At 25.8% G+C, this 19,855-nt stretch overlaps 5 protein-coding genes across 18 annotated transcripts in view; 2 read left to right on the top strand and 3 right to left on the bottom strand.

Moving 5' to 3' along the window:
* Window positions 1-245: 245 nt before the first annotated feature.
* LOC105680218 lies at window positions 246-3,999 on the bottom strand. Of its 2 annotated transcripts, none has more exons than XM_012383160.3 (7): window positions 3,693-3,999; window positions 3,415-3,572; window positions 2,953-3,109; window positions 2,290-2,868; window positions 1,913-2,203; window positions 1,531-1,805; window positions 246-937 (listed from the first exon to the last, which is right to left on the bottom strand). In XM_012383160.3, exons 1-6 carry the CDS (start codon window positions 3,748-3,750, stop codon window positions 1,534-1,536), a joined length of 1,515 nt encoding a protein of 504 aa, XP_012238583.1. In that variant the 5' UTR covers window positions 3,751-3,999; the 3' UTR covers window positions 246-937; window positions 1,531-1,533. The 2 variants fall into 2 exon arrangements, with proteins under 2 accessions (XP_012238583.1, XP_012238582.1); XM_012383159.3 differs by having other exon boundaries at window positions 1,570-1,805; window positions 3,693-3,995.
* On the top strand, window positions 959-7,615 carry LOC105680488 (malonyl-CoA decarboxylase, mitochondrial). 2 transcript variants are annotated; one of them, XM_033319665.1, is made up of 12 exons: window positions 3,833-3,957; window positions 4,227-4,234; window positions 4,387-4,666; window positions 5,249-5,389; window positions 5,533-5,673; window positions 5,916-6,068; window positions 6,133-6,286; window positions 6,391-6,530; window positions 6,598-6,733; window positions 6,838-7,050; window positions 7,131-7,236; window positions 7,313-7,615. In XM_033319665.1, exons 3-12 carry the CDS (start codon window positions 4,454-4,456, stop codon window positions 7,419-7,421), a joined length of 1,506 nt encoding a protein of 501 aa, XP_033175556.1. In that variant the 5' UTR covers window positions 3,833-3,957; window positions 4,227-4,234; window positions 4,387-4,453; the 3' UTR covers window positions 7,422-7,615. The 2 variants fall into 2 exon arrangements, with proteins under 2 accessions (XP_012238584.1, XP_033175556.1); XM_012383161.3 differs by lacking the exons at window positions 3,833-3,957; window positions 4,227-4,234 and adding an exon at window positions 959-970 and having other exon boundaries at window positions 4,386-4,666.
* Window positions 7,616-8,513: 898 nt separating this feature from the next.
* LOC100746925 (regulator of gene activity) lies at window positions 8,514-12,081 on the bottom strand. 5 transcript variants are annotated; one of them, XM_012383008.2, is made up of 9 exons: window positions 11,752-12,081; window positions 10,855-10,917; window positions 10,262-10,740; window positions 9,877-10,097; window positions 9,558-9,800; window positions 9,227-9,488; window positions 9,044-9,151; window positions 8,733-8,958; window positions 8,514-8,629 (listed from the first exon to the last, which is right to left on the bottom strand). In XM_012383008.2, the coding sequence occupies exons 3-8, from the start codon at window positions 10,585-10,587 to the stop codon at window positions 8,739-8,741; spliced, it is 1,380 nt and encodes a 459-aa protein (XP_012238431.1). In that variant the 5' UTR covers window positions 10,588-10,740; window positions 10,855-10,917; window positions 11,752-12,081; the 3' UTR covers window positions 8,514-8,629; window positions 8,733-8,738. The 5 variants fall into 5 exon arrangements, with proteins under 5 accessions (XP_012238431.1, XP_024221961.1, XP_012238432.1 ...); XM_024366193.2 differs by lacking the exon at window positions 8,514-8,629 and adding an exon at window positions 11,368-11,432 and having other exon boundaries at window positions 11,752-12,071; XM_012383009.3 differs by lacking the exon at window positions 8,514-8,629 and adding an exon at window positions 11,368-11,416 and having other exon boundaries at window positions 11,752-12,071.
* A 1,062-nt stretch (window positions 12,082-13,143) lies between these two features.
* On the top strand, window positions 13,144-16,141 carry LOC100746533 (protein MEMO1). Its single transcript, XM_024366196.2, has 8 exons — window positions 13,144-13,442; window positions 14,113-14,194; window positions 14,273-14,341; window positions 14,808-14,920; window positions 15,055-15,166; window positions 15,257-15,476; window positions 15,613-15,717; window positions 15,941-16,141. Exons 1-8 carry the CDS (start codon window positions 13,391-13,393, stop codon window positions 16,076-16,078), a joined length of 891 nt encoding a protein of 296 aa, XP_024221964.1. The 5' UTR covers window positions 13,144-13,390; the 3' UTR covers window positions 16,079-16,141.
* Window positions 16,142-17,625: 1,484 nt separating this feature from the next.
* The window catches only part of LOC100746133 (activating signal cointegrator 1 complex subunit 3), a 19,355-nt gene continuing 17,125 nt past the window's right edge, over window positions 17,626-19,855 (bottom strand). For all 8 annotated transcript variants that reach the window (XM_012382999.3, XM_003487900.4, XM_012382996.3 and 5 more), the window contains 6 exons: window positions 19,282-19,773; window positions 19,014-19,204; window positions 18,764-18,932; window positions 18,420-18,677; window positions 17,981-18,329; window positions 17,626-17,870 (listed from right to left, as the gene is read on the bottom strand). In XM_012382999.3, the coding sequence (XP_012238422.1) occupies window positions 17,782-17,870; window positions 17,981-18,329; window positions 18,420-18,677; window positions 18,764-18,932; window positions 19,014-19,204; window positions 19,282-19,773 (1,548 nt within the window). In that variant the 3' untranslated portion in view covers window positions 17,626-17,781. The remainder of the gene's footprint in view (window positions 17,871-17,980; window positions 18,330-18,419; window positions 18,678-18,763; window positions 18,933-19,013; window positions 19,205-19,281; window positions 19,774-19,855) is intronic.

Raw genomic sequence — 19,855 nt, 5'->3', positions numbered from 1 at the left:
TGCCACCTGTTACCCGCGTTATTTTTTAATTTCCTTCCTCGTTTAAACGTTATTGAAATTACAGAAGCATAAATAAATGATGGAAAATAACAGTAGCACCAATTCTTTACAAGAACATTTTTATTTATTAAATACTATTTAGTAGGTTACTTTATAACTGAATCATTGAAATCGTAATCTAAATTAACAATTTTTTTTATAAGTAGTTTTAGCTGAATAACTTACTGAAATACTTTCATATATCTGGGTAATTAAATTTAATACTATATACGTATATGCAAATTGCATGTATATGTGTAAAAGCACATATATATACGAAAAATTCGCATTACAAGATGTATCATTCAAATAAGTATTATATCTTTTTGTTTATCACGCTTTTGTAATTGTAATTTGTAATGTAATCTACATGCTTATATAATTACGTGCTTACCAATATTTTTCTTGTGATGAATGAGTTAAGTAGTACATGAATCCAGTAACCCGAAGTTAAACACATTAAAAGTAGAAAAAATGTGTTTCATGAAATTTCACAATGTTAAAATTCTAGAAAAAATATTATAAATTAATATTATAACTTCATTTCCGCAAAACATCAAAAGCAATATTTCATTGCATACTATGTACACAGCCTATATATACAATATTTATTTATTCTATATACAATTTTAATTTCGTTTATAAATTCCTTGGAATGAATAAATTCGCAATATTAATGATATAATATTAATAACTTCCTGATTAAATTATTTGATACTTAAAAATGTCGTAAGATATATTAATTTTGAAACTCTTCTTGTAATTCATTTCGTTTAGCATCTTCTTCACTTGTTCAATCTCCCATAGTCTTTAATCCAAATACTTGATAATTTCAATACTTTTTTCTTCATTTTAAACATCACTGAATAGTTTGAGAATTACTAAGAGGTTTGTAACCCTGAAATTTATAAAATATTCATTACCTTATGATGTCAAAAATAACATAAAGCGTGTTTGATTGAAATGCAAATTAAAGGTGATGTTTAATTATTTCCATTGAAATTCGACACATTGTATATAACAATATAATACAACAATAAATAATTCATAAATATAATAAAGTGCATATAAAAGCATGTATTTAAACGGAGGAAAGAAAAGTAAAGAAATGTTAGAAGCGGTAATGGCAATGCAGAAGCAGTAATGGCAATACAAAAGCAATAATGGCAATGCAGAATAGCTCGTATTGTTTAGTGCTTAAAAATGAAGATAATAAAAGTATAGAATGATAATCGATACAATAACGTAATCCATACACTGACAATAACATTCTAATGAAATAATATCAAGATTCGAGATTCAAGAAATAATATCAATTTCATTTCTCGTATATCAATTACTCGGATGATCATTCTGTAATAAGAATTGACGAATGATCGTCATTCTATCGAGGCGCTACTATGTGTTAGACGCTAATATATTAACATTATTTTGCAATGTGTGAAGACTGTCATGGACAGTCAAAGAATATGTAGTCTGTACAATCTGTACTTGTTAGCGATTCATGCTGCCATAATAGGGCTGGCATACACTTATCCGTTTGCTTCCTGGTCTTATAGCGTTATTAATCGAATCTCTTAAACGTTCTGTAAATGTTTTATACTCCATTTCTGGATTATTTTGACCAAAGTCAAAATCTGCAACTTCCACTGTAAATCTTGCTTTACTTTGTATGTAATATGCAATGCCAAAAATAATGAGTACTGCAGCAGCAAGAGAACAAGAAACAGGTACCACAATCACTGATAATTGTGGCTTTGTTGTCACTAGAAAACACATTTAAAAATGTAATCAAAGCAATTAATATTTGTAGAAAGACAAAATTTGTATCATTATTATTATTATTATTGATATCAATATTTATAACATATACCTTTATAAATATTTATTGTCAAGGGATAGATTTGTTTACTGACATCATTATCTAATATAATTAATATTGTATATATGCTGGGTTCCAAGAAATAATGTATGATGGAAAAATTACAAGAATAAAGATTATCTTCTGTATCGCATGTTTCATTTCCCGTAACATTATACTTCCCTCTATGAAAATAAAGGCACTTATTAAAAGGTCCTGAACCTTTACATGTTACATTAAGAGATAACATATCCCATGGTTGAATCCAATTTGTACCCTCTACTGATATATTCATTATAGGTGCTAGAAATTCCATAAATATACATTATTATAACTTATACTGAACATAAATCATTATTTTATATGATCTCATACAATATATTACTTACCACGAACATCAATTTTTTTAGTGAAGTGCCCATATGTTTTATTAGGATCTGGTGGAATTATCGAAGAGTTGGAACAAATATAAGGTAAAGAAATATTTACATTGGAAATACTGACATTTTCTGAATTATTTAGAGGTATTGTTGTAGATATTAATATTGGTTTTGCAGTTATGCTTTTACTAGATATGGTAGTAGTTACCACATCTTCTGTTGTAGTATTTGATATTGTAACATTTGGCACAGTTATACTAGAAGGAATAATTGTTGTTGTTACTGGTAGAACCGTTGTAGTAGGTGGAACAGTTGTTGTTGGTGAATTGTATGATGCAACGACCAAAGCTTCTAACACATGTGATGTATCGGGAGTTGTAAAATTATAGAGGAAATTTAAGTCATTCGTTTGACCAAAATATCTGCAATCTATAAACCAATAAATTGATACTGATGTGGCTTTCATCAAATAATCCATATCTCCTTTTCTTATATTTATTGTCATGTTTGCTTCAGATGCTGAAGAGACATATGTATCCATTGATGTTTTGTTGGGCTGTATAACTTTGATGTCTCCATTGAAAGATTCTATTAAAACATTAATTTGATGATATACATAATAGACAAAAAGTTAATATATTATAAAATGATTTTTAACAATTCTTAACTTACCAGTCACATAAAACTCGGTACGGGTACTGGTAACATCCTGCCACCAAAACACGACATATTTATAAACCACTACTTCAACTTCATATTTTCCAATTGTATAATTTTCATGGGCAATATTTAAATTCCAATATGTTGTTGTATTTGATATAGCCCCTGTCTATGAAAAGTCAAAGTTATATATGTATTCAAAATTAGTATTTAAGGTTTTATACATTAAGGTTTTATAAATGACAATACTGAAATGTAAGAAACATATTATAATATAATAATCTGATTTTCTTTTATTAAAACTGTAACAAAAGGTTTTTGAGCAATTAAATTTATTTAATATCGCGTCATAAGGAATTATACTTTTATAAAACTTCTCTTTTCAGGGCAAAGTTTACAATTCAATTGATAATCTAATTTTGAAATGTATTGATAAACTATTTTGAATAAATTATAGGATAAAAAGAAACTAACCTCATATATATGAGGAGTTAATGCATTGTCACTCCATTTATATTTAAATGTTTCTGATGGTCTTATACCATTATAAAAGATATCAGCTTTAAATGTAATAGTTCCACCTAATACTACAGGGCCATCATGTGTTAATGTAATGTTATAATCAGCATTAACTGTAACACAAAAGAAAGCTAATAAAATGTTTGAATCTTATCATAAATTATAATAACAATAGGTGTAATTACAAAACTGAATAACTGTCACATGAAACAGAATACAGATAGTCAAATTACCTTGAGAAGTAGATAAAATATACCAAATGAGACCCCAAGAAAAATGCACTATCTGCATTCTGTACGTTGATAAAGGGTCACATTTATTTTTGAAAGTATGTACGCTTAGTAAAATTTGTTTTTGATCGATCTGCAATTAAATACGTATCATAATGTCTCCGACTATAGCACCATTTTAGTACTAATGATTGCCAACTGTTTCACATTGTACACCTTTTTTGACAATACGTTACGTTAGAGAGGAAATCCTTCCTTCGGTTGTATCTATCACGAAAAGTAGCAATAGAGAAAAGATTAAAAACTATTATCAAAAGAACTTTCATATTTTGCTCTGTTTGTTACACTGTCTGACATTCTTTTTATACAACTTGTATTTAAATTTTCCAATATATTAAATAATCAATGTTATTAAAAGAGTGCATCTTTATCAATATAAAAGTGACAAACAGATCGAGGATTTTATTCATATATCGCAAAAATTTATTTAAATCCTTTCTTAGTTTATTGCATATTAATAAAAATTACCATTTAGCTTTCTGATAGGCTAAATTTTTTACTTAATGTATGTTACGTATAAAAAGTACTCAATATTTTAATGCTATCTAACTGTTATCCTTTAAGCTGAATGTTAATATCAAAGTGTGGATGTCATATCAGATAAAAATATCTCTATTATAAAAAAACTCAACTAAGTTTAGTTTTGTAATTTCAAGTAACTGAAGTATTTTTTACATGATTTATGATATTTGTCAATAGTAAACATGATGTTCAAAAGTACACATGTGAAAGCATTAGTTGATATTTGTAGTAATAAATGTATTTTAAAAGGTAATACAACACAAAAGAGTTTCAGATCTTTTCTTATACGGAATCTATATGATACTTCTACGTCCAGTGAAACTATTTCTTTTGAAAATCAATTAAAAGGAGTATTCAAATTTAAAAATAGCAATATTTGTAATTGGATTGTTGAGGTTAGTAACATAAATTATTATTTAATATTTCGTAAATGTTACTTGATCTTTAATGGTTAACAATAATTGACAAATGAACATCAAACATATTTAACATAAACCAATAAGTTAAACATATAAATTTTATTCTTCAAATTTTATGACATTTTGTATTTTTTTGCATATCACACATATTATCTTTTAAAACAATGATATATATCGAATTAAAATAAATAAAAATTATGTTATCTTACGTTTATTTTATAGTACTATCATATATAGAGTAAGGTTATAACATAACCTTATATTGTCGTATTATTTTAAAGTTTTACAATATAAATACAATAATAAAAGTAATTTTATCTTTGAAATTACATTTTCCAATATAATATATTATCTGACCTTTTCGTTAAATTATTTATAATAAATAATCTATTTTGAGTTACATAACCAAAATCGTTATCTCAAAATCGTTACTTATATAATATTTAACATAAATTGCAAATAATAAAAATATTAATTTATAAGTTTCAATTAACAATATTTCTATGCAACATACATAAAATCATTGCATAATATAATAGAATTAACATTTTATTTTAGAACAAAGCTCGTATTTTATGTAGTACATACCAAGAAAGTAGCAAAAATGACAAGGAACAAATTTTGCGCATCTTAGCATTTAAATATGCTGTTCAACATCCTGTTATATTCAATATAGCAGAAAAATTTGTGTCTACAGAGGTTTGTATATTATTAATTTTTTGTTAAATAAAATATTTAATTTTGTGATATTAAAGCTTAAAAATCCAAAAAAACTTTTAAATCGCATTAATATAAGTAAAAAATACTTGCAATTATTTTGTTCTGTTTTTCTTTTATTTCAGCCAAACAATGAGAGACGTATAGTTTCTTATGAACGAAATTTAAAAAATGCTTTAACACCAGATTACCAATGGTTGTTTATTACAATTGGAAGACTTCAAAATGGTGTAAAATTTCTTGTTGATTTAAGGACAGATATATTAGTAAGCAATTTAAAATGATATAAATAACATAACTTCAATTTTAATGATAAAATTACTTCATGCTATATAAAATTCATATTTAATGTTCTAAATATTTCAAAAAATAGTTATTTTCTTAAAATTTAATTATTGATTTACAATCTGCAGTCAATAAATTTTACACTAAAAATATAATAAAATATCTTACATACAAAATTATAAGTAGGGTACATCACTTATTTTTATACAAATATATTTGTTAGGAATTAATATTAAAAGCTAAAGACACAGAGGAAAGTATTGCAATCCAGCAATTGAATATTACCTTACGTGATTTATTACTACTCTGGTTTTCAGTAGGATTTCTACACTTAGAAAGAGTAACATGGCAAACTTCATGTGATATTCTACAAAAGGTATACAAATGGCAAGTAAACAGTATAACATATTTTATATTCTTTATTATTTGAAAATCGTAAGATTTCAGATTATGAAGCAATACATCCCATAAGAAATTGGCTAGATTTGAAACAAAGAGTTGGACCATATAGAAGATGTTATATTTTTACTCATCCTTCAATGCCACGAGAACCTCTTGTTGTATTGCATACAGCATTATGTGATATTATACCAGGTATATCTTAATAAATATCTTTTACACATAAAATTAAATACAATATAATGAATAATATACATTAAGTAAAAACACACAAAGTAAAATACGTTATTAACATATAGATAGTTTAAGAGGTATTGAAGAAGCGAAGGTCAGAATTCTTGATAATCCAAAAACAGAAGTAACATTTTTAGAAGAAGATAAATGCAAAATAAAGACTGCAATATTTTATTCAATAACTTCTACACAGAAAGGATTACAAGTACGTATATAAATATCTAAAAATGCAAATTTATATAACATACAAATCAAAAGGCAATTCTTTTTAGGGTATTGAACTTGGTAATTATTTGATAAAAGAAGTAGCAAAACAAGTGTTATCAGAATTTCCTATGATAACCGAATTATCTACTTTATCACCAATACCTAATTTTAGAACTTGGTTTTTAGAAAAAACAAAACAAGGTAATTGCAATTTATTTCAAATGGTCATAAAATTTATTAATGTTAATATAACCATATAAGATTGAGCACCAGAATATTATACTTTGGTATAAAATACTTTTTAGATATACATAATGTGTTTACAAATGAAGAATATGAATCTATACAAAAGGTTTTAAACAATGAAAATATTGTTTTGGGTTTAAAAAAAATTTTTAATAATTCATTATGGACTCGTGATATTGCAATATGCGAAATTTTGCAGAAGCCATTACTTAGGGCATGTGCATGGTATTTATATAAGGAAAAGAGACGAAATTATGCTTTAAATAATGTTGGTGGGTTGATTGTTATAAATCGAATTTTATACATATCATGGAAAAATTAATCTAAACAGCTAACATTTTTTATATTACAGCAAACTTTCATCTTCGTAATGGAGCTGTTATGTGGAGAATAAATTGGCTGGCTGACCCTTCACCACGTGGTGTTGAAAATAGCTGTGGAATTATGGTAAACTATAGGTAATTTAATCCATATCTTTATTTAATTTAATATATTTACTGTATTGTATATTTAATTAAGTATTCATTTCAACAGATATTACCTAGATGAATGTGAAAAAAACAGCCAAAATTACATTGAAAATTATTTTATAAACACATCTGAAGATGTAATTAATCTTGCTAACCAGTTCGAAAAATTATAAAACAAATTTTACGATTATAAACAGGAAGTTATTCAATCTTTTTCTAAGAATATTTTTAATGTGAAAAATATATAAATAGAAGTCTATGTAATAAATAACGGAATAAAAGGAAAATATATTTTAAATAATGGTACAATTATAAGCTAGAAATGGAATTGAGTCGTACATAATAAATTTTTATAGATTTATGATAACAAGTGTTATTTATTTATTAAAGCTAAGATTTGACAAAGAACATTATTGAAATATTAAAACCGGAAGAACTTAAAAGGATAGAAATAATTAATCAAATAGCATGAAAACTTCTTTTAAAAGTACTTAATTTGTTATCCAACTTAACCACGTTTTAAATCACACACTATTACCAGAAAATTTAGAAATGAAATACATTTAACTTAAAAATTATTAAATTAAAATTAATATTATTAATATTTACGTTTATGTTTTGTATTTTTTAAATATAAATTTTATTTTACATTTTCAAATCTTTGACTCATATATACAACAAGATTAAGTGTATTATATAATTTATAGTTTATTAAAACTAAACTCTGTTAAAAGCAATTTAAGTGATCCAAAAATTTTATAAATTGTAATTTTAAACAACGGCATTTTTATATCATACTACTTACTATTTTTAATTAAATATTTTATGTCCAAAGGCATTTTTTACATTAAAAAATTTACATTATATAGTAATATATTTCATGAATTTTGATAAATAATAAAGTATATTAATTTGCTGACATTTTATAAAATCTAAATTCGCTTTTTAAAAAACATTTCATTTACATTTCTAAACAATTACATTGGTACAAAATAAATGATCACATAGGGTACAGAATTTGTGGACATTTTGAGCTGCCTAAGTGTCAAAATTTTGTTGAATAATACAACTGTTTGTTACTTTTATTATATACATTGCCAAAATCCTAATCATTACTATAATATCATCAAAAAGTATATCATTCTATACATAAGCACCTAAACATTTAAAACATATAGGTTTACGTATCAAAATCATTAATATCATGTCAATATCAAATAGATTAGACTCACTTCCATTTCTAACTGAGTCAGTAATTAAAGAACTTCATTTCTGTACTCTTCAAATTTTATGTTTTTATTAAAGATTATTAAATTTGTTCATTTATACAATAGCTGTTTCCTGTCCAGCTTAAAGACAGTACAATGGTCTGCAAGCAGATCTGCAATAAATACAAATTCTCAATAAAAATACTTACAATCTTTTCTAAATTCAAATTAGAAAGTAATTTGAAAAAAGAAAACGAATTGTATCTTTGTAGATACCTGTAGTCAAGGCAGGTATAGGTGAAAGTTCGCAGGAAGAATAGGTCTACTTTCTAGTTTTGTATATTCCAAATGAAATTCTTTTGCTACTTTTCTCCAACTTTGCGCATCAAAATAATAATAAGTACCGCGTTCATATGTTGATGTTTTTTCTACCAGTCCCAATCCTGGTGCTTGCGTTATCCAAACCTTTTCTTCCATATGATATCGCCACTCTCTAGTGTACCTTCATGTTCCAAATAAAGTCATACATATTATTAAAAGTCTAGTAGAAAAAATATTCGAAAATTTTAATATAAAAACGTATTTACAACTCCGCTGCTGCTGCTATTTGCATCATATCCCCCATATTTGTATAAAACATATAAAATAGTAGATCATCTTTGTATCGATTTAGCTTAATTGGTGCTAGCTTATCCCTAAAATAAAGTGTACAAGTTTAATTACTATAATGATTCGTACTTATAAAAATCGACATTAATAAAATAAAATACCTGATGGTTGCATTAATAAGGTATTCTGGCGGTACGTGAAAATCGATATCCTGAGGTCGACATGCTCTTTCTGTCCAAGGTCCGGCAAAATTTTGATGAATACTATCTCCTGAAGCAAGATCTAATCCTAATGAAGTTAAATCGTAGCCTAATGCCAAAGATACTAACTTCTGATCTGTATCAGCTGCCTTAATAAATGTCAATAAACCAACTACTCCAAACTGGTCCTGTATCATACTAGTTGGTAAATTAAGCACCTTGCCTGAAAAAAAGATATATATGTAATTGCATGATTAAAAAAAAACATAAGTTGTAATGATAACTATTATACCGTCAGGAAATATTTGTACACCTCTTTTAGTTAATTGGGACTTCTCAGACCCTGGTGCTCTATTTGCCTGCAATATATCTTGTCCAATTTCAGGACCAAGTCCAACAGGTATGTTTTTATCTCCAGAAACACCTCCACCTGGCGATGGCCCTTCTCTATTTTGTGTTCCAGGCAATGCTGGAAAATCCTCAGAACTCATTGTAAACTCACTTGATTCAGATGTTGGTTGTTTTACCATCCCAACTACAATTGTTATAAATATTTATATAAAAATTATATTTACTTACATATTAAAATTTAAATTATTATGTGTTCAAACCATAAGGTTGTTTGCCTGGCATAGGACTAGGTTGCGGCATAGAATCGCCCTGTCCTCTGTTTGTTAATGAAGGAAACTCAGATAGATCCAACAATGGAGGAGTACTTGTATCTCCACCTCCTCCACTGCCAAAAACAGAGTGAAAATTATTGATTTGAGATCCGTAATTTCGACTTTGAGGTATTCCAAATGTGCCCATGCTAGCCATTGGATTTGATGTTCTATAAATTTATATTAATATTTTCATTTGTTTTATAAATAGAATTACCATATAATAGATATACAACAAAATATATAATATCATAATGGATAATACTTTAACATTAAAACCATAACAAATTCAGACAACATTCCTATGTTCTACACATGGAATGGGGAAACTAACCCAAGAGCAGGCATTGTACGTCTATCTGTAAAAGCTCTCTGTCCAAACAGTCCTCTGGTGCCCATAGGAGAGAGCTGTTGCTGTTGAGACTGATGACTACTTTGTCCACCGCCTGCTCCTGATGCTCCAGGATAAACGTTAGTAACTACTACCGCAGAGTTAACCGAACTGGAAGTGCTTGCAGATGAGCCTGAGAACATGCTCGAGGTAGGTGTGACATGACCCGTAAGGGTCGATGAATTTAAGCCCCCCCCACCACCTGTGCGCGATATAAGGCTTGCGTTCGCAATACTGCGTGGTGGTTGCTCAAAGTTCAGGTTAGCCATAGCCTGGTGACTCCACTACAAAATACCTGCTAGGGCACACCAATACTCTTTTATGTCAATTACCACAATCACTTGTTTTCTATTGCATCACTTGTAACTTGTTTAATTTCATAGAATCGAAGATAGTCCATGACAATAACTCCTAGTAGTAACCTGTAATGACCAGGTAAAGACAAAAAATTTGTGACATAGAAGTAACAGGTTATTAATTAATATCAAACACTTTGTTTTAATTTTTAATTTCAATTGTACTTATTTAATTTTTACCTGTTTATCACAGCACCATGGCAATGGTCATATCAAAATCGAAGACGGAAAATGAGAATGAACCTATTGGCAAGTGAAGAATTTAATTTTCATGAAGATGCTATCTAAGCATTACTTCAAAAAATTTACATTATGCATATAATCCATATTCTTATACATAAAATATTTGTTCAAACTTCTTAATTTACTAATATAAATATCTAATCGTACATTAAATTACATTATATTATTAAAGAAAATTATATTACTTTTATGTTTTATTTAAACATTAAAAAAAATTTTTACATTTTGTAAACAAGTCACCTTCCCTTTATAAAAAATACTGTTATAAAGATTAATTCTCATAAGCATTTATTTATATGTTAAAAACTAAAATATAATGATTTTAAATGATATGATTTTTATATTCTATAAAATTTGTTATAAATAATACGATTTTTATACCATATAATGTATGATATTCTAGAACTTATAATTGTTAAGATATAGGTACATATTTTTATAAATACTTACAAATTAATTTGAATATTACTATTTTAAACTATGTTTCATATCTTCACGTCTATAACGATGAAAAACTAATACAATATTAGAATACTATTAATGGCAATAACTTGTTATTTTAGTCGCTACAAAAAGTGACAATATAATAACATAACAAAACGAAAATAGTTAAGTAATTTCTCTCTTGAATATTTTGTTAGTACCTTAATATTACAATCGCACCTTAATATTACACTACACAGAAAATTGACGAATTTTGGAAAAAACATTGAACGAACGATCGGTGATCTTGATATTGTAAAAAATAGAAATCAGAACGACCAAATGAAAGCAAAAGGTTATAAGATCTATATAATCAAAATATTGATGAAAAAATAGATAAAATTTAATTACCTATATTATTGAATCCGTCGTTAAGTTATAGCACGAAAAAATCCATCAAATTCATAATAAACAAAGTAAATGAGCATAAAAAAAAACACAAAAACGTCGATGTTGACTTCGAATGTATATGATACAGAGAACGTTGTTTCGTTATTTAGTATTTCCACTAGAAGAAAGATTTCTGCATGAAGAGTCCCAAAAGATCAAACTTTTATACACGTTACGATATTCTTAACAAAATAGATATCTGTTTTGTCACTCAGTTTCACAAACTTAAACAACACTAGAGACATGAATTTCTGCCATTATAACCATTTCTACGATGATGTTCAAATTAGATACCAAAATGATTACCATCAGGACTATAGATTAAATGTAATTCAGACATTTGCTAAAAATATTAATTGTGTTATTAAAATATGATCGGTATTGTGTAATACAATTTAATAAAAAGACAAACTTTAATCTTGAATATGATTACAGAAATATTTATCATGGTCTCTAGAATATTATACTTTGGATATAATTTCTATCTTGCATATAATAGAACTGAATTCGAATTTATCGGCTAATAAATACGTTGAAGTAACATTATAATTATTTCTTTCTATATTCGAAACATTTTTCTGTGAAAAGTATTAATTCTAGTGAAATATATATAACAATTAAAATGAAAAATCTCAGATTTCAAGACATTCAATTCGTTCCAAAAAATTATAGAGATTATTATTTATCAGATTACAATTAAATAAATATGAAATGTAAAATTATCAAAATATAAGAAACATGCTATGCATAATATACAATATTTTATCCTACTTGAAATAAAATAAAGATAAACAATAGTAATATTTATTATCAGAAAATAATCGTAGAAAATATACCTTTTTCAATGAATTATTACATTTTAATTAATTAAAAGTAATAAAATTGCATCTGTGTAGTTGCAGATATATATTTTCAAAAAAGATAAAAAACCATGTTTTAGATTAAAATTATATATAAAAGTTTGTTTACTTCTTTTTTACTGATACATATATATATGTATTGAAAATATTAATATGTATATACACACATTATCTTCTCTTTTTAATTATTTATGTTTTACTTTCTATATATTTTTGTTTCAGTTAATATATGGAGAAGATATAATTACACTTGTATACTCTTTTATTTATTTCAAAATAATTGAAATGCTTTCATACCAATCATCTTTTTTCCACAATAAAAGGTATTTCTGATTTATCACTGAAATTACTGTATCTCAGTGAAATTTTGTATTTTAAACTTCTGACATATAAAAACTTTGGTTATTTAGTTTAATTGCAAAGGAAATACAAAAAAATCTTTCTTTAAGATTTGTAAGAGATTAGTATGTAGGTTTTAAAATATCTATTTCTTGTTTTATTACATTTAAAAAATGTTCTTTTAGTTTGTGTCAATGTACTATACAACGTTATTAAAAGCGTATGGTTCATGGCAAAGTAAAAGTTAAGTTTTGTGATTAGTTTTATAAACATTTTATATATAAGTAGGATTAATCATCGGTGCACTAAACAAATCATTTATAAAAATATAAATACGGTGGAACGATATTTATTATAAAAAGTGAATAGAGGAAATAAAAATTAGCGTAATAAAGTGAAAAATGGCATTAATTAGAAGAGCAACTCATGCTGGTAGTTGGTACGCAGGTTCTGGTAAGCAATATTTAAATTATATTTTTCATTTGTTTAGTTTTAATAATAATTGCCTATAATTCTATGAGAATTATTTCTTATATTTTCTTTGCATTTGTGTACATTCATCATTGTATATTCTGTGGCAAGTAAGTTGACAAATAGCCACAAGTCTATGCATCTAATATTCGATATTTTTTAATACAATGATGTGCTAATATTTAAATTGATATTTAATCGTGTAAAGATTATTAATAATAATTGTTATAATTTTACTAAGTCTATTACATTGTAGGTATTTTGTAAAGTAATATTTCGATAAATCATGGTTATAAAAATGTCGTTTTTTTACATTGTAGTCCACTTTTAAACAAAGTATATGTTCATATTACTATATACATAGGATAAATTTATACGTAAAAATGAAAAAAGAAATGTTCATTTGTATTATACGACAGATATAAAGGAGAAAGCATAAATTAATAAACAGTTTATTATGGTATGTTAAATGTACTTTATAATATATCTTTTTCTGCAAAAATTTTTATTGTGGAATTACATTGTTATATATCCTGAAACTGTCATTGATAATTTTGGAAACCTATGATTAAATTTAGATTTTAGTAATTAATACTGTATCTTTTATGAAATGTATATATATATATATATATATATTGAATATTTTGTACAGGATTGGACTTAAATAAACAATTAGAAGGTTGGTTGGGTGCAGCAGACTTATCACATGGACCTGCTAGGGCAATAATTGCCCCGTCAGTAATTATAGTACATTAGAATAATTTTCAATTAGATTAAGGAATCTTTATTGAAATACGAACAAAATTTCACAGACATGCAGGTTACAGCTATTGTGGAGCATGTGCTGGTTTTGCATACCGCCAGATTAGTCCTGTTGTAGTGTAAGTTCTTTAAAGAATTCCTTTTTTAGTATTTTATAACAAAATGTTTAGATGGATGACGTAATATATGTTTTATAAAGTATAATACAATTTGATATAAAAAGTTTCTGGTTTGACATTTAAAAATATTGTACTTCTAAATCTTTATTTATATCTCATACTTGTTTAGCTTAGTCAGTAGCTCAAATTCTTTTAAATAAAATTTACTTAGCATGAAAATATATTTTTTCTCAATTTTGTCTTTCTTGTATATATTATCAAAAATAGTAACTTTAAATAATTGAAACAATCAACAGCATACATGTAATTTCCTAATAATTATATAAATATATTGTTGATTCATTATTTTCCTTGATTTTTGACATGAATTTTATGTTTATGTACAAAAATAAAATTATTTATTTTTTATATTTTTATTTGAAATAGGAGGTTAAACATATATTAACATAAGTATATTATTACATAGGCGCAGGATTTTTATTCTTGGTCCATCACATCATGTCAGATTAGCAGGCTGTGCTCTTTCTTCTGCATCGATTTATCAAACTCCATTGTATGATCTACATATTGATCAGCAAGGTATAAATTTTATAACATAAAATATTCAAATTTAAATAAAATTATTTCTATATTCAAAATTAAAATTAATTACATTCCAAATATGAATTATCATCAAGGACTAGTTCAAATATAAGCTTCTGTTCATATGACAGTGTACAGAGAACTTGAAGAGACTAGACATTTTGAGTGGATGGATTTAAACACAGATGAAGAAGAACATAGCATTGAAATGCAATTGCCATTTATTGCAAAAGTTATGGAAGGGTATGTTTATTATTATATTTATTATATATATAATTACTATTATATTTTCATTTATTATACATTTCTGTTTCAAATTTTATATCAATATAGGTTTAAAGATTCTTTCACAATAATTCCTATACTAGTGGGTTCATTAAGTCCAGAAAAAGAAGCACTCTATGGAAGATTATTAGCACCATATATGGCTGATCCACAAACATTACTTGTTATATCTTCGGATTTCTGTCATTGGGGACAGCGTTTTCGTTATACCTATTACGATAGATCCTGTGGCCCCATTTATAGATCTATTCAAAATCTTGATAAAATGGTATGTAAAATCTAAGCATAATGTCATTGTTTATTTCCAAATATTTCATATATTTAAATAAATGTTTAAATACTTGCTTATAAACTCGAATGTTCAAAGTTGTTTATATTATTATGTATTATATAACAATTCACAGGGTATGGACATTATAGAAACATTAAATCCCACAATGTTTACCGATTATCTTAAAAAATATGGTAATACAATATGTGGCCGACATCCTATTAGTGTTCTTTTACAGGTAATAGCTTTTATTTATTTAAATTCTAAGTATATTTTTACTTTCATTAAAAAAATGTCAAATATTGATGTATTTTTTAGTCTACTATACATACATATAAGTCTTCAATATTTGGAATTAATGATTTCTCTAATAAATTTTATATAGTTATATTAAATTGTAACAATAATATTCTTTATGAAATGAGATACAATTTTTGAAATTATAATTAATATTTTAACAGGCAATTCACACTTTAAAAGGGAATACTAATGGCCAAAGAATGAACTTGAAGTTTCTTAAATATGCTCAAAGCAATCAGTGCAATAATATGAATGATAGTTCTGTTAGTTATGCCAGTGCTTCCTTGGTTCTTGAGTGATACAGTATACACTTTTATTATTGTTCAGAGGATTTGCAGAAAGAAAGTACTAAAAAAAAAAAACGGCAGTAATAACCTATTAATCATAAAGATGCATTAATTATAATTTTTAAAAAATTTGTTTTATATTTAAAGAGAAAAATGACATTTAAAATCAAGTTGCAATTTACTATATCGTGTGAAATTTTCTCAATTGCTTGAGAAAGAATTAATATTAAGAATTAATATTTGCAATGAATGTGATGAGTAGAAATGTACTATCGTCAAATTTTTGCTTTAAAAATATTTCGGTTTATTACTTACAAGAAATAATCAGTACTTCCAAATTTCTATTATGGAAGGAGCTTAAGTATTTCTTTGCTTTGATTAGTACTACAATTACAGAAATAATAATATATAAAGTGCATTTCATATACACTAAAAATGCAGAAAGTTCAATCTATTGATGGAACAGGGAAAGACTCAATCTAAAGAGAGAAAAAGGAAGATATTCAACTATTAATTTATCTGGTCGATTTTATTATATCTTTAAAAATTGTATAAGATAACAAAATATATTGGATTGATGTTATTAATTTAAAGTTTTAGAGAAGTAACCTAAAAAAATATCGAAAACGAAATAATTATATTTTGTCTATTAAATGTTAAAGCATTAAAATATTTATGAATTATATTTTAAATATAGAAAAATGTTTATTACAATGGATAAATTTGACTTTGTTAGTTGTCAATTGAAAACATATATTATTAATATAAAATTATTATTTATTTAAAAATTTTATTTTAAGTTTAATTTAATAACATTTGACGTTTATTTCTGATTACTAAGACAATAAATGTTAATAAAATCAATGAATAGAAAATACTTTGTCACAAATTGCATTATTTGTCTCAGGGATTTACACAAGCATAATGCTAATACTTTAGAATTAAAATGTACCTCTTCTAGGTCATTAGAATGAACAGTCTGCACTGATCAATATCAAGTGAAATATGACAGGTAAATAGTGTACAACTTAATCACGTTCTCTTTAAAACAAAGCAATGAAATGATCTCATATCCTTCCTACCCTACTATCTTGTTATTCCTCGTTAGCATAAGAAATTACAAACAAATACTGTATTGTTACAATATCATAATATAAATGTAAAGGAGGATCAGTGTGGAAAAATGTTTACACAATATATTATACCATTATTGATATTCTTTTACTTTTGATAAAATACTAATGTTAGAAGAAAACATTTTCATATTAAACTATACGTATGATTTATAATTCATGAAATATTGGATGATTTTCTTTTGTTATTTTTTACTTTTAAAAGTGAATTTAAAACTAAATTCATTGATCCATAATATGTGAAATTATAAAACTGGTCCTTCGAATGTTACTTTTTTTATCTTTGTACACTAAATTGATAAGATATGCATTTGTATGAAAAACATAAAACAATCCATATATATGTTTCATAGTCGTGTAATAAATAAAAAATATATATATATAAATTTATATGTACCCTTTTAAAAAAATTAAATTTCGAAAAGATTTATAATTTAAATATATATTTCATTGCAGTACTTACAGCTATTAAAATAATTTTATAAATATTAATAACATAACAATAAGTTTTAACAAAACAATTTGTTTACATTTACCTCAAAAAAAATTAACATATTTACTAAGTGGAATAAAATTTATATTTTAAGATATTATATTTAGTTTTATATTGTATTCTTGATCCAGTCCTATGTAACAATCGGATATCAAATAAAACACTAGAGTTGTTTGTCCTTGAAAAAAAAATCAGATTTTTAGTTGAAAAAAAGGAAAATGGAAGTTATTATTATATGTAATAAAATATTATATAAAAAATTATAAATATGTACAAAAATAAAATTACCTAGATTTGATGGTGCTGTGAATTGTAATTGATAATATTTGCGTTGTTCATTTATTCCAGATGCTCGTTTTAGAGCTAATAATTCTAGGTTAGAAGTATTACCTAAAACCAGAAACCAACCTTCATCCTTTCCTTTTTGGAACAAAGGGCAGTGTGCTTTCAACTTATTAGACTTATTTTTTCTTCTCATTGTAATATTTAGTATATAATCTTGATCCTTGCAAATATTTATATGATCAGAATTGTCAGTCTTTAGCGATATAAACATCTGGTTTCTCTGTTCTTCATCGTGCATTTCTATACTTAACTCGACATGAAGCATTGGCATCTCTTTCATTACTTGATGTATCTAGAATTAAAATTATTGATAATTAATAATTTCTTATTTTATATATCTACCTTCAATATTATAAGTTAAAAGTTTAATATATTTACTTACTTGAAATATTTGCTCTTCTTGAAAGTCTTTACCAAGCACCTCTACAAGTGTACTATATTTGTTGCGCATAATAAAGCACAATTTTGGAAGACATGATGACAACGCCGAAAATAATTGTATATGTTCTGAATTTACATGTGGCAATGTAGTAATTGCAAATTCATCAATCCATCGAGCTTGAATAAGCATCTGAAGCAAATTCATTATCATAAGTGCACTTGCTAACCATCCATGTTCTGCAACTGTATCTATCATTGCCTAAAAGTAAATATATATTAATTAAAGAGTATTTTAATTATAATACATGTAAAGTGATATAATAGTTTTCTTTTAACTATACATACTTGAACAATCCTAATTGATTGATCAAGTACTGACTTTAAATCAGTAATATAATCTACACATGGTAAAGGAAGTCTTGAAAAATGTGCTTGAAGTAATAAAAATGCTTTTGTATGTGGAGAACCATATGAGTAATTATCTACTTGGTAACGACACATTTTGCTTAATTCCCTGTTTACACATTAAACATATTAGAACAAAATAAAATTTTCGAAATACTTTTTTTTGTTTATTGGTAAAGATGATACTTACTCATTTAATAATTCTTCGTCATGTCTTACTGGTAATTCATTATATTCATAAGAATTACATAAAATACGTAAACATTGTTCTAATGTTAGAAATTCTTGTAACGATTCCTCAAACATTAACATAGTATGATGTGATAAATAATAAAATGATGCTATTTTACCCATTGATTGTGGATATAAAATTTGTTCTTCCTAGAAGTAATAAAAATATTGTAAATTATCCTTTGTATAACAAATTAGAAATAAAATTTTAATTCTATTCTATGTACCTGGTCAAATTTCACACAATGTGAATTTATCAACACTTTTAATGTACTGTCCACTAAAGAAGATAAGTACTGATTAATTGTATTAGGTTCTAAAGCATTTAGATCATAATATCTAGGATTTTTCATTAATCTTCTAAAAAAATACGTCCAGGTTAAATAATCTAATAATTCTTGTTTGTTTTTAATTGTACCAGCCACAATTTCAGCATTTATATGATCTGGTAAAACAGCTAGTAAACTTGATTCTACTGGGAATGGTTGATGTAGAAATCTCTTATAAAAATTTTTTTTTAAGTCATGTACTAGAACCACTGCCACTCCTGCAGTATCAAATTGGGGTCTGCCTGCACGTCCTATCATTTGAAGTACATCTGTAATAGGCATGTCTACATAACGGTGTTGTTTACCATCATAATATTCTGTTCCTTTTATTACAACCAAGTGAGCAGGAAAATTGACACCCCAAGCTAAAGTAGCTGTTGTAATCAACACCTAAACATGATATTTTTATTTTATTTTATTTTAGTAGGTACTAATTGGTTGACTTTATAAAATATTTTATCAAATTTGGTAT

This window comes from Bombus impatiens, unplaced genomic scaffold (genome assembly GCF_000188095.3).
Source record: "Bombus impatiens unplaced genomic scaffold, BIMP_2.2 scf_0203, whole genome shotgun sequence".
Taxonomy (NCBI): Eukaryota; Metazoa; Arthropoda; class Insecta; order Hymenoptera; family Apidae; genus Bombus; species Bombus impatiens.
This window is presented reverse-complemented; position numbering and strand designations above follow the sequence as displayed.

Coding starts and splice junctions, on each gene's coding strand:
- LOC105680218 (XM_012383159.3), bottom strand. CDS start 3,750: ATGCAGATAGTGCATTTTTCTTGGGGTCTCATTTGGTATATTTTATCT. Junction 3,573..3,692: donor TATTTTATCTACTTCTCAAG/GTAATTTGACTA, acceptor TTTGTGTTACAG/TTAATGCTGATTATAACATT. Junction 938..1,569: donor CAGGAAGCAAACGGATAAGT/GTATGCCAGCCC, acceptor TATAAATTTCAG/GGTTACAAACCTCTTAGTAA.
- LOC105680488 (XM_012383161.3), top strand. CDS start 4,454: ATGATGTTCAAAAGTACACATGTGAAAGCATTAGTTGATATTTGTAGT. Junction 5,674..5,915: donor ATTTAAGGACAGATATATTA/GTAAGCAATTTA, acceptor TATATTTGTTAG/GAATTAATATTAAAAGCTAA. Junction 6,287..6,390: donor ATTATGTGATATTATACCAG/GTATATCTTAAT, acceptor ATTAACATATAG/ATAGTTTAAGAGGTATTGAA.
- LOC100746925 (XM_012383008.2), bottom strand. CDS start 10,587: ATGGCTAACCTGAACTTTGAGCAACCACCACGCAGTATTGCGAACGCA. Junction 10,098..10,261: donor CGTACAATGCCTGCTCTTGG/GTTAGTTTCCCC, acceptor ATAAATTTATAG/AACATCAAATCCAATGGCTA. Junction 8,959..9,043: donor ATAGCAGCAGCAGCGGAGTT/GTAAATACGTTT, acceptor TGGAACATGAAG/GTACACTAGAGAGTGGCGAT.
- LOC100746533 (XM_024366196.2), top strand. CDS start 13,391: ATGGCATTAATTAGAAGAGCAACTCATGCTGGTAGTTGGTACGCAGGT. Junction 14,195..14,272: donor GCTAGGGCAATAATTGCCCC/GTCAGTAATTAT, acceptor AAAATTTCACAG/ACATGCAGGTTACAGCTATT. Junction 14,342..14,807: donor CAGATTAGTCCTGTTGTAGT/GTAAGTTCTTTA, acceptor ATTATTACATAG/GCGCAGGATTTTTATTCTTG.